The following is a 14177-nucleotide window of genomic DNA, read 5'->3' on the forward strand; positions in this document are numbered from 1 at the left end:
CTGAAGTGCAGCTATGGCGAGTCAGATGGGCATCGCAAGTATTTTACCCAGCAGACACAAGTGGACTGGCAGTAGCAGGGTTACCGGTACGTACAGAACTCAACACTGTCAGCATATATGAGTTCACCAATTGCGGCAGAAAATATATCATCGAGTCAGTCCGTGACCTACAACAGATGCACCCAGACTGATTTGATGCTGTAGGAAACTTCAGGACTTCAGAGCTGTACTACACTCAAGAAAAGATAAAACTGACACTGCTAGAAAGTACAGTGTGCTGATAAAGGAGAAGCTTATGATTAAACTGAATGAAATGGAGTGTTAATACATTATCCATCGTGTGCATCATCACACCAACCCGGTCATGTGCATACTGAAAAAAGATGGCACAATCTAGGTAAGCTCAGACCCAAAATGTTTAACTCTCACCTTAGAAATGCCCACACAAGATCCCAACATTGAAAGAATTGAATTTCAAAATCCCAGGAGCGAATTTTTTCTCCAAGTTGAACGTTAAACATGGGTATTGGTTGGTTCATTTGGCAGAGGGATCTCAAGAGGTCACTACTTTCAGGACACATTTGGAAAGATACTGTTTTCAGAGATTACCTTTTGGTTTATCCGTTAGTCAGGATCTGCTTCAACAGTACGTGGATAGAATTACAGAAAATGTTCCTGGATGCGCATGCATTGTTGATGGACAAAACTCACTGATGCTTTGCAGCTCATCGTGAAGGGCTGGTCTTCAACAGCAGGAAATGCAAAGTGAATGAGAGTCATATTAATTTTTTAGGCTCTATTCATCGAGTTCCAGGATCCATCTTCACCCAGGCTGAATCGAAGCTGTATGGCATATGCCTCTCTCCAGGAAAAAGACTTACAGAGATGTCTCAGGTTATTCAGCTTCTAAGCGCCGTACCTACCAAACTTCACTGAAAGAGCATCATCACTAAAAGCGCTGTTAAGGATGGACCTTCCATTTGTATGGCAGGACCATCAGCATGTCTCAAGTCAATTAAACAGATATTTTCAGAAGAGATGTGTTCTACAATACTATGACCCAAGGAAGTGACAGTATTAAGAGGTCGCGCATCTCAGAAGGGGTTAGGAGCTTGCAATATGCAAGACAAGAAACCAATTTCATTTGGCTCAAAGTCTATCACAAGCTCAATTATTCGAACACAGACCATGAGACTCGCTCTGGTATTTGATATCAAGATTTTACACATATCTATTTGGCAAACGATTCACTGTAAAAACTGATCACAAGCATCAGAGATGATTTGTCACAAGCCACTGACGAGTGCACCACCCAGACTGCAGTGAAGTATAGGCATGTGATTGTGAAATCCGTTACAAACTGGGTAACGAAATAGTTACTTCAGACACACCGACCAGGTTACCAAATTGAAAAAGAAACTGTGGATATTTCGCTGGACCTACAAGTAGATGGCATTGACATGGTAGATGTACTTGATGCTGATCTGATGAGTTTTGGTCAGTACAAGTGGAGCCAACTTCAGGTGATTGCCTTTAGTAATGGATCTTTAGCTTTGTGTACAGCTATTGTAGAAGGATGGCCTGATATGATACAAGTGCCAGACACCCCGAGATTTTTTTGGCTGTATAAAGACAAAAACACTATTTCAAGAGGCACAATTTTCAAAGAAAAGCAGGTGCTTGTATCTGAAGCACTTCGCCAGGGTGTATTGTCGCAGTTGTACCAGAAGCATATGGGTACAGAGCAGCCAAGGGACCTGGCAAGAGAGACTGCGCACTGAACAGGGATCAGCAGCAATATTGAAAAGGCAGTGAGGACGTGCAAGTCACCAACCACACCAATACAAGGAAGCACTACACCCCCAGGAGGTCTCAAAATTGCAAAAGATTTATTCACTGTCCGTGGCGATGATTTTCTCCTCGTTCACGATTAGTTTTCCAAGTTTCCAATCATCAAACAATTGCACTCCTCGAGTGCATCCACGGCAGATATAGTGAGTGCAATATCCAGTTGGTTGGTACACCTGAGGAGATTGTATCAGACAATCTCTTCAGGTGTACCAAACAATGGGCCACAGTATACTGGCAGACCTTTTTGGGATATGTGCGCCAAATGGGGCATAAACTGTGTGACAGCCTCACCACACTACCCCAAGTCCAACTGTCTTGCCAAGCGAATGGTCTGTACCGTGAAGGCACTAATCATGAAGAAACTAAACAAGATCTCCCTTATTGCCTTGTTGCACTTGAGAACAACACCTTTAGACATGAGCTTACCGTCATCAGTAGAAATCATGTGCGCGAGACAAATTAAGACGACCTTGCCAACCATTGCCTGTCCAAATTTTCAGGAATACAGGAGAACTTCTCAAAAAAATAGAGGATGAAGACAGCACACGACCAACAGGCAGGTGTGGAACTGCCTAGTCTGCGCATAGGACAAAGGGTTCGATTCACATATCCCACCCAGGGAACCGGGATTCTCGCAGGAGTTTCTAAAGTGTGCAGAGGGCCTAGATCCTATGAGGTCAAAACACCAAATGGGGTGACATTAAAGAGAAAACAGAAGCCAGCTGAGAGAATTGTCTAGCTGTACATCACCCAGCACTTCAATTGCATCAAGAACACATTCCAGGATGAACTTGAAGTGAAATTATGGAATAATTGGAATGAAAACAACCAGCGCTACGATAATACACAGGATGCCAATGCACCTACAAGTCAAGATCACATAAGTGATGAGTTTAGACCTCAGGAAGGTTACACCGTTATGAGATTCAGTAGCATTAGTAAACCACCAATATGTCATATAGACTATTAAACTCTCAAATGATGAATGGAGATCTATCTTTTGTGTAAATAGCTTTTGCAGCCACCCTGTGTTATGTATATTTATTCTTACTGTATGTAACATTTATATTTGGAAAGGAGGATGTTGTGATATTGCTTTAAGGGAATATGCAAATAGTGTACATGTCATTGCTGAACCAGAATGTAAAATAGCATGTGACTAGTAAGAGTGTGTGTGTGTGCGCGCACATGTGTGTTGAATTGGTTAGACCAGTTTTCTGAGCTCTCCTCTAACTTGTATACATAGTCATCAAATAAAAAGAACATTAAGTATGTAAGTTTATCAATTTAATGTGTGATTGGTGAGCTTGTGAAGAAAGCAAGGAACATAACAGTAACTAACACACTCCAAGTTCAACTCCTCTGAACACAGTTTATTGCTCACGTGCCAAGAAGCCACCCATAAAGCAACAACAGCAGTCTCATTGCAACTTGTCCAAAGAATGTTTCCACTGCGGCGGTGCTTATCCACATCGGACAGGGTGTCCTGCTACTGGCAAAGTGTAAAGCTTGTGGAGAATTCAACCATTTTGCTTACATTTGCTGCTCATCAGCAAAATCAACTACTAAGGTCAATACCATCAGAAGGGTGCCACATGTGCGTACAACAAAAGGGCGAGAGAACGTAGCCAATATAGAGGGGAATGACTCCGAATATACTTCTATGCTCTCTTTCAGACACAGCAACCAACCACATGTTGACAGTGACCATTGGCTGCGCAGACATTGATGCTATCATCGATACAGGAGCATTTGTTAATGTCATGGGAGACAAAACACTCAACAAATTTCAGATTGCCTCATTCTTTGCAATTAGGAAATTCTCTCTCACAGAGTGACATACTACAGTTTTCAGGGCATTTTAAATATCAATCTCATCCAAAGGCACTAGAATAAATGCTATATTCTATGTCACATCTGGAGAATGATACACATTTATCAGTTTCCACACAGCAACAATCTGCCCATGATTGCAGTTACGTACACAATTCCTAAGCATACCAACAACATTCTCAAATTGTAACACAAAAACAAAAACAGAATTACCTGGAAAAACTCAGCAGGTCTGGCAGCATCGGCGGAGAAGAAAAGAGTTGACGTTTCGAGTCCTCATGGAGTTTTTCCAGGTAATTCTGTTTTTGTTTTTGTTTTGGATTTCCAGCATCCGCAGTTTTTTTGTTTTTTTCTCAAATTGTATGTTGATTGATTCACTGGTATCGGCAACTGAAAGGTGTTCCAATGCAAGCTGCGTACAGACCCTAAAGCGCCCCGAGTCATACATCAACAACGACGAATACCATTTCATGTCAGAAGGCAGACAGAGAAACAACTTCAGCATCTATTTGACCTTGACATTGAAGAAGTTGGGATGAGCCTACCCCTTGGGTCTCAGCCTTACAAGTCATCAAGAAACCCAAGAGAAAGAACCAGGTTAGAATCCACATTGACATGTGGTGACCAAACCAAGCAATACAAAGAGAAAGACACTTAGACACTGACAATCGATGACATCAGAGAAAATGAATGGTGCTAAACACTTCATTAAACTTGACCTCAAAGCAGGCTATCATCAAAATCGAGCTTGCAGCAGGATCGAGGCATCTTACAGTATTCTCCACTCACATCGGACTTTTTTGATTAAGAGGCCCAACTTTGGATTCAATTCAACAGCTCATGTATTTCAGTACGATTCAGTCCATCCTTCAAGGAACTGAAGGCACATTGAACAGTGATGAAATTCTCATCTACGGTTGCACTCGGTGTAAACTCGAGGCACACGTACAATGTCTTAGAGATTGCAACCTTAATTTAAACAAATCTGTTCAATGAAAGCAGAATTTAATTCTTCAGTTATGAGCTCAGCAATGAGAAAGTGCTACCCGATCCAAAGAACGCTAAGGCCATTGCAAACAATGCGAATCCAACAAATGTTCATAAGTCCAGATTCTGCTCAGACTCAACACTTAATGTAGTCACTTCATTCCTGACCGTACTACGTTATCTGTCCCCCTAATGATCTGACAAAAAGAGACCAAGTGGGAATGGACTGTATTACACAAACAGGCTGTATAGTAGATCAAATGACAGCTGTTGCACATATACCTATTTCGCCCGAGAAAACACCCCTCAGCTAGTCGTGGATGTAGTCATGGAGGTAGTGTGCTGCTTTCTTGAACTGCTGCAGTCCATGCGTTGTAGGAACACCCACAGTGCTGTTAGGAAGGGAGTCCCAGGATTTTGACCCAGCAACAGTGAAGGAACGGCGATATAATTCCAAGTTAGGATGGTGCGTGGCTGGGAGGGGAATTTGCAGATGGTGCTGTTCTCATGCATCTGCTGTTCTTGTCCTAGGTGTGTTATGACATAGCATTTGATAAAGGTCGAGTGGTTTAAATCCCAGAGAGAAACTTGAACATAACCTATGTTTTCAATTGGGATGTTTGAGATGCAACTCTGAATTCAGTAATAAGACCACCGAGCCTCAAAAGATTTTAACTTTTAAACAAATCCCCAAATTATTCACTCCGAGGTAAATCTTCCACCAAAGCAACATTAACTCATAGACTTTAAACAGGCACCAGCCAAAGCGCATTTGACCATACAAATTCAAAATGAGGTTCCTTTCAATTCAGTTCCTTTGCAGACACAGTTGTAGGCTTACAGGCTGGTTAGATCTTAAATGCCTCTTAACTCCTTATTGTTCATACCTAGCTTCCCCTTTGAATGTAAATTTTCCATTGTAGTGCTAAGTTTTTTTTAAATTTCACCCCTCCTAACAATAATCATTTCATTCTACCTATTTTATCATATAAACACATTGCTTGGCGTCTCCCAGCTAGGTGCAAGATTTTACCCATTCTTTTGAATGGTTTATTCAACAAACGCAAATAAAATTTTACCTTCTACTCCTTACGCTTATCTAAATTAACATCTCAAACTACTATGCATCAAAGCACCCAGACTAGCTGGCTTTAATGCAATTAAGACACATACAGACACACTACAATTCAGAACCTACTACAATTCCAATTTAACAATAATTCCCAATAACATTATAGACATGTTTTCATGACAGGTAGAGGCAGTGGGTTTAGAAGGTGCTGGCAAAGGAGCCTTGGTGAGTTGCTGCAGTGTATCTTGTAGGTGGTACATGCTGCTGCCACTGTGCATTGGTGCTAGAGGGAGTGAATGTAGAAGATGGTGGATGGGGTGCCAATTAAGCCAGCTGCTTTGTCTTGGATGGTGTCAAGCTTCTTGAGGGATGGTGGAGCTGCACTAATCCAGACAAGTGGAGATCATTCCTTCATACTCCTGAGGTATGAGTTAAATGAGACCACACCCAATATCAGATTGGTCTTGCTGCATACAGGCTTGGGCTGCTTCATCATATGAAGAATTGCAAATGGAGCTGAACACTGCAATCAGTGAACATTGCCACTTCTGACCTTATGACAGAGGGAAAGTCATTGGTGAAGCAGCTGATGAGAATGGGCCTATGACACTAACCTGAGAAACTCCTGCAGCTATGTCCTGGGGTTGAGGTGATTGGCCTCCAACAACCACAACCATCTTTCTTCATGGTAAGTATGTTCCGCCTGTTCCCACTGACTTGAATTTTATTCGGCATCTTGAAGAAACAGTCAAACACTACTGACATCAAGGATGGTTATTCTCACCTAAGCTCTGGAATTCAGCTCTTTTTCTTTGTTTGGACAGAGCTGTAATGAGGTCTGAATTTGAGTGGTTCTGGCAGAATGCAAACTGAATAAAGCTGAGCAGGTTATTGGTGAGTAACTGCAGCTTGTTAACACTGTTGACAACATCTTCCATTATTTTGCTGATAGCTGACAGCAGACTCATGGGATGGTAATTGGTCTGATTGGATTTGCCATATTGTGTGTGAACAGGACGTAACTGGGCAATTTTTCACTTTGTTGGGTAGATGCCAGTATTGTATTTGTCTTGGAACAGCTTGGCTAGAGGCCCAGCTGGTTCTGGAGCATCAGCCTTAAGCACTACCGTCTGGATTTAGTCAGGGACCAAAACCTTTACTGCATCCAGTGCCCTCAGCCATTTGACATCATGTGGAGTCATCAGAATTTACTGAATATTGGCTTCTGTGGTGGGGGGGGGACCTCAGAAGGAGGTCAAGTTGGTTCATCCACTGAGCACTTTTGGTTGAAAGTAATTGTAAATGCTTCCGCCTTGTCTTTTACACTCATATTTTACGCTCTGCCATCACTGAGAATGGGATGTTCAAAGAGCCTCCTTCTTCTATTGGCTTATTTTAGAAAAATTGTCCACCACCATTTGTGACTGAATGTGGGGCAATGCAAGAGCTTTAATATGACCTTTGGTTGAGTTCACTTAGATCAGTCTAAACCATGCTACTACTTGTTTAGCAGGAATTTAGTCTTGTGTTGTAGCTTCAACTGGTTGGCACAGCTTATACTTTTCCTGGCATGCTTTTCCACACTCTTCACTGGACCAAGTTTGGTTCCCTGGCTTGATGATAAAATGAGGGATGTCAGGCCATGAGGTTATAGATTGTAGTTGAATACAATTCTGCTGTTGATGATGGCCCATAGTGCCTCATGGATGAGCAGTTTTGAACTGCTGGACCTATTCTGAATCTAGCCCATTTAGAACGGTGGTAATGCCACAGAATGTGTCCTGTGTGAAGACACAACTTTGTCTCCACAAAGGTGCATAAGGTCACTCCTATCAATACTGCATCTACGACAAGTAGATTGGTGAGGACAAGGTCAAGTAGTGGCTTTCAGGCTATGTTGGTTCTTTCACTGTCTGCTGCAGACCAAGTCTGGCAATTATGTGCTTCAGGACTTGGCCAGTTTGATCAGGAGTGATGCTACTGAGCTACTAGGTGACGGACATTGAAGTCCTCCACCCAGAATACATTCTGCGCCCTTGGTACCCTCAGCGTTTCTTCCAAGTGGTGTTCAACAGGAAGAAGTACTGAGTTCTCAGCTGAGAATGTTAAGTGGTAATTAGCAAGAGGACTCCTTGCCCCAATGCTATGAGATTCCATGGGTTCTAGACTCAAGGTTGAGGAGTTTCAGGGCCTCTCCTTCCCAACCGATACCACTTTTCTGCCTCCTCTGGTGAGTCTGTCCTGTTGGGGAACAGGACATACTCAAGGGTGATGATGAAAAGGCTGAGATGTTGGCTAAAAGTATGATAGTGAGAGTATATCCATTGCTTGACTAGGTTTGTGGAACAAGTTTGCCAATTTTGGCACAAATCTGGAAATGTTGAGAAATTTTCAGGGTTGACTGGGCAGGCTGTGCCTTTGCTGTGTCCAGATCCACTATCTAGGTCAATGCTAGGTGGTCCATCCAAATATTTTTCTTCATTTTTACAGTGGCTTGCTAGGCCATTTCAAAGGGCAGTTAAGAAACAACCACATTGCGGGAGGGTCGGGAGTCACATATAGGTCAGACCAGGTAAGGATGGTAGATTTTCTTCCCAAACAAGCATCAGTGAATCAAAAGTATTTTTATAAAAATCTAGAGGTTTCATGGCCCCTTTCACTGATGCCTGCTTTATATAGTTATTAATTTACTGTGATAACACTACCATTATCTGCCATTAAATTCCAATAATATACTCGGTGTAAGCAAATACATACATACACACCATCTTTAATAAGGTTGTGGTTCTAAATTAACATTTTACTAAAAATAAAAGATACTTGATATACTTTACAGGTTTACACAATGGGTTAATCTTGTTCTCCCAGTCTTGCATTATATGCTTGGGAGGCAGGGGAAATGAGAATGCAGAGGCTGCAAAACTATGCACTTAGCAGAAATGGTACATAAATAAAAATAAATAAAGCATTCCCGTTACCTATGCCTGAATCACCACTTTGAGTATGGGTGGGCCGAGCATATTGCTGCTGCATTTTTCCAGTCACCTGCTGCCTGACCCCATTTCTCAGACAGTGCGTGATAAAGTGACTGATGCTATAATCTCACCAGTATACAGCTCCATTGCCAAGCAATACAAATGCCTGCTGGGTCACATATTTGGCTTCAGTCTGTGAGACAGTTTACTCTGCTGCAGCTCCAAAAAGACAATATCATAAAATTCACTGACAAATATAAAACTCTTTTTCTGGAACTCATTATTCAGCAGTTACACATTCAGATTCATCTCCTCACAAAGCTTATTTTCGCATTATTGGTGTAGATTTGATTTACGGAAATAGATCACAATGGTCAATTAAATTACATTTAAAGTACCAATCAAAATTTGTATAATCACCAGGTTGGTAGAGAATTCAGGAAATTGATATAAACAAACATACCAAATGCACAGGTTGGAAAACGCCAGGTGCTCTATCAAGCCTGCCCCACACGTTACACCCTTCCCCCCACTCCATACCAAAGCCATATGGCTGGGGGGGAGGAGGAGGACAGGGGGGAAAAAATAAAAAAAAACTCTAACCCCCCCAAACCAGGAGATCTTCTGGGTCAAGCTACTTCTAAAAATACTAAGCTTTCGTAAGATGCAATCTTTGCCCCAGTCAAGAACCAGTTAGTTGACAATATCAGATGAAAATGGTCCTAAATATGATCTGCCACATTAACATGACAATTTCTCAACCTTTCACCTTGCATGTTTTAAACTAATAGGTTAATAGAAGATACTAAATTATTAAGTGCACATTTAACTTCCTCAAACTGTCTGCAGCTTTTGACATCATGACACCACCATCCTCCTCCAAAACCTCTCCATCATCATCCAGCTAGATAAGATGGCTCTCACTTGGTTCTATTCTTATCAATCCAGTCATAGCCAGAGAGATGGCTTCTCTCCCTGCTCCTGCACCATTATCACTGACGTCTCCCAAGGATCTATACCTGGACTTCTCCTATTCCTCACCCACATGCTGCATTTGACAACATCATCTGAAAACAGTGTCAGTTTCCACATGCACTTTGACCTTTACTGCAAGGGGATTGGAGTAAAAGGACAAATGCTAGAGGGCTTTGGTGAGGCCAGAAGTTCGGTGTGCAACTTTGGTCTCCATATTTAAAAGAAGAATATACTTGCATTGGAGGTAGTACATTGAAAGTTCACTAGGTTGGTCCTTGGTATGAAAAGGTTGTTCTATGATGAGGTGAATAAATTGGATCTATATTCTCTGGAGTTTAGAAGAATGTGAAACATACAAGATTCTGAAGGGGTTTGACAGGCAAGACAGAGGCGTTTCCCCTGGCTGGGGAATCTACAACATGGGGGCACATTCTCAGGGACTGATCAGTTAAAACTGAGATGAATAGAAATTTCGTCACTCAGAGGGTTGTGAATTTTTGAATTTTGTACTCCAGAAGTTTGTAGATGTTCCATTGTTGAATATTTTTAAGGCCAAGATAGCTAGATGTTTGGTCTCTCAGGGAATCAAGGAATAGGGGCAGAAGGCAGGAAAGTGGAGCTGAATCCAAAGCTCAACACTGATCGTAGTGAATGATAGAGCAGGCTTGATGGGGCATATGTCTACCACTGCTCCTAATTATGTTCTTACTCAGCCCTACCTCACTGGTACATATCTTCACCCATCCACTGTCTCTAAGTTGTCAGGCTGCTTGTCTGACATCCATCACTGGACAAGCAAAAAAATTCCTGCATTGAAATACTGAGAAGACCAAAGTCATTGTCTCAGGTCCTCAGCACAACCTACAATCCCTAGCCACCCATTCTATCCCTCATCCTGGCTACCGTCCGAGGCTGACCCTTGATGCCAATACTGACCCCCAGGTGACCTTCCAACCATAATTCTGCACCATCACTCAAAACCATCCATTTCCACCTCCATAAGATTGCCCGACTCTACCCCTTCCTCATTTTCTGCTGCCGAAACACTCATCTATGCCTTTGTCATCTCTAGACATTGCTAGTCCAACTCACTCCATGCCAGTCTCCCACATTCAACCCTCCATAAACTTAAGGTCATAAATATGATGATTCAAACCAATTCACCCATCTCCCCTGTTGCTAACCCACATTGGCTCCTAGTTAGCAATGCTCTAGTTTTAAAATTCTCAACCTTGTCTTCAAATCCCTCTAAGGCCTTGCTCCTCCCTATCCCTGTAATCTCTCCAGCTAGAGGGCCATCCCAAGATAGCTGCATTCCTCATTCACTAGCCTTGTGCACATCTGATTTTAATCACTCTGCCACTGGCAGCCGTGCTTTCAGTCAGGCTTTAAGCTTTGGAATTCCTGGGCTGAGCCGCTCTGCCTCTCTTCCCTTCTTTAAGATACTCTTTAAAACCTTCCTCTTTGACCAAGCTTTTAGTCACCTGTCCTAATATCTCCTTATGTGGCTCGGTGTCAAATTTTCTGAAATAATGCTTCTGTGGAGTGCATTGGGATGTTTTTCTGCAGTAAAGACACTATATAAATACAAGCTGTCGTTGTAAAAACGAATACTTTCTAAAACTTTTGACAGGGCAGCTACATTGAAAATTTTCTGACCTGCCTCACAGAAACACCAAATAGTCAGTATAACCACAGGCAAACTGGCCTCAGTTGAGGACTTTGTTCCATCTGCAAAACTGGATTGCTTCCAGGTGGTGGACACAAATGAAAACGTGTACAAAGTAACTTTTTGAAATTTGAAGTTAAAAACACTCCAAGTTTTAAAGTTTCTAATGTTATAGCTATGATTGTACATTTCAGACAATCAAAAAAATTCCACGAGTGGATAAAGCAAATTCGCCACATATGCTGGCTGAGAAATCTACTAATCCTTGATTAAACTATGCAAGTATATCTCAGTATCCCTCCCACACCCCTTACACAGCTATAAGAGCAGACACCAATAATTTAAACTCTTCCATTAAAGTATTAAGTACAAATCCAAACATTTACAAACCCATTCCTGAACTATTAGCATATCTCATGGATAATCTTGACTGCTTTTTTTGTCAAAGTATACAGGGGCCTCTTCCCAAAATGTTAACATTTTAGATACTGCCAGGCTTGCTATGCATTTCAACCGCATGTTTATATCCTGTTTACAGAAACTTGGCGAACTTAAAAGGTTGTGCGACCATTATGAACAAACATTTTTAAAAATCTAAACGTATCCAATGTTACTAAGCGCTTTCGATGCGACTGTTGCCCAATGCACCGATTTTATGTACATACACCGTCTTGCAATAATAAACTCGCCTGCAGGGGCGATTACAATTACGCCAGACTGGTCACGGAAATGGGACAAGAATTATTGCAGGTGTTTATAGAGTAAAAGTGATTTGTGTACACACATTTAATATATAAAAGAAAGTCGATCGAAAGCATTGGCCAGGACTTTGCAGGGGTACTAAGCAATAATTAAGAAAGCTACTAAAAAAACCAAATATGGACACTAAATTAATCCATTCCTTTTCCCCAAGCCTGCCGTACACACCTTCATTGCGGATCTAGAGAGACTGTGATCTAGGTTAATAACGTGGCAAGGTTAGAATATGCGAAGCCTCCGCCGGAAACTGTGCTTAAGGAGGAGGAGGAGGAGGGGGTCATTCCCCCACTAAATTAAAAAAAAACAAAAATACACGAAACGAGGGGACAAGACATGCTTAGTTATATGACAACACGTGTTTGTATTGGAAAGGGTGACGGATGGATTCTCTCACACGTGCGGTTTACAGACACGTTTAATATATAAAAAAATACATCTTTAAATGAAATGATTCAACCTGGGTGGATTGTAGCACCAAGGTGTTAAAATATGTGGTCTGGGAGTGTTTTTTTTATCATATATATACACACACACACTGTGTGTGCTCACACGTGTATTACAAACCGTGTTATAGTGCAGGAAGATGGCTGATTGAAGGTTGCCGAATCAAGGTTAATGCTGATGTATTATTGATCGCTCTCTGAGAGCCGGTGGGGACATTTCGCAGAGGGGGGAGGTGGTGGTGGGGGGTTATTTGTTTTTATTTACTCACACTCTGGGGAGCTGCAGAGGCGGCGCCCCTCTCCGCTGGAAGACGCCGTCCACGAACACCCCGTTCTTGCCCAGGCATTTCAGGTAGAATCCGGCCGGGGCGGCGGCGGTGGCGGCATCCCCGCCGCGGAAGATCTCCAGGTGGCGGCGGGAGATGAAGCTCGAGTGGCCCATGTTGACGTCCACCTGGCCCTGGCTGGAGTTGCGGCCGATGGTCACGCTCCGCTTCTTCATGAGGAACTCGAAGTCGCGGCCCTCCAGGCGGGCCAGCACCTCGGAGCCGGAGCCGGGGCCGGGGCCGGGGCCGCCGCCACCGCTACTGCCACTGCCGCCGCTGCCGCCGGGCTGCTGATGGAGGGGGGCCGGGGCCGAGCAGGAGCCGCCGGAGCCGCCGCCGCCTCCTCCTCCTCCTCCTCCTCCGTTCAGATCCTCCTCGGGCTCCCAGTGAACCTGGAGCCGGGACGGGCTGCACGGAGCCGACTTGAGGGCCAAGAGGGCCCGGGCCCCGCAGTCGGTGCTGTTATTATTGATGGCACTCGAATCGCTCAGATCCGCGGTTGCCGCGGCCATTTTAAAGATTATTATAGGGTTTTTTTTCCCCCTTTCCGAAAATTAACGGGAATAAATTATATATATATTTTTTCCACAACAGCAGCGGCAGCGGCAGCCGTGAGAGGGGGGGGGGGGGGGGGGGGAAGGGGAGGGGAGGAGGGAGGGAGGGAGGGGGAGGGGGAAAGGCGAGGGGGCGGGGGCGAGCCAAAAAGACAACCACCCCGACGCCACGAACAACGTCGGCTGTCAGAGCGATTGACAGTCCCGCCGACCATTCAGCGCCCCCCCCTCCCCGAAGAGGAAGGGTGATCTCCGGTTCCACCAATGGGCTGCTGGGGAGGGGGCGGGGTTTCCAGCCGCCGCCAGCAGGTTCGGTTGACGCGCGAGCGCGTCGGGGCTGCGGAAAGCAGTAGGAGAAAGGGGGAGGGAAATCCCGGCTCCGGGACATTCCGGAGCGGACTGCCCCGTGTAGGGGAATTAGCGCAGCCGGGAGGACCGAATAAGTCACAGTGCAGAAGGAGGCCATTCGGCCTGAAGTGTCTGCACCAGCTCTTTGTATGAGCAATTCACTTAGTGCCATTACCCCCTTCTCCCCATAACATCACACATTCTTCCTTTTCAGACAAAAGTCCAATTCCCTCTTGAATGCTTCAATTGAATTTGCCTCCACCACACTCTCAAGTAGCTCATTCCAGATCCCAACTCAATCGGTGCAGGTGCATGAATAAAGTTTTTTCCTCATCACTTTTGCTTCTTTTGCCAACTACCTTAAATCCGTGCCATCTCATTGTCA

General features: G+C 43.7%; 1 protein-coding gene across 1 annotated transcript in view; it reads right to left on the reverse strand.

The window, feature by feature from the left end:
* The window catches only part of foxk2b (forkhead box K2b), a 111577-nt gene extending 98088 nt beyond the window's left edge, over positions 1-13489 (reverse strand). Inside the window, exon 1 of the mRNA XM_041216619.1 lies at positions 12834-13489. Coding sequence (XP_041072553.1) covers positions 12834-13402 — 569 coding nt within the window. The 5' untranslated portion in view covers positions 13403-13489. The remainder of the gene's footprint in view (positions 1-12833) is intronic.
* Positions 13490-14177: the final 688 nt, after the last annotated feature.

The sequence above is a fragment of the Carcharodon carcharias genome, chromosome 22, assembly GCF_017639515.1.
Source record: "Carcharodon carcharias isolate sCarCar2 chromosome 22, sCarCar2.pri, whole genome shotgun sequence".
In the NCBI taxonomy this organism is placed as follows: domain Eukaryota; kingdom Metazoa; phylum Chordata; class Chondrichthyes; order Lamniformes; family Lamnidae; genus Carcharodon; species Carcharodon carcharias.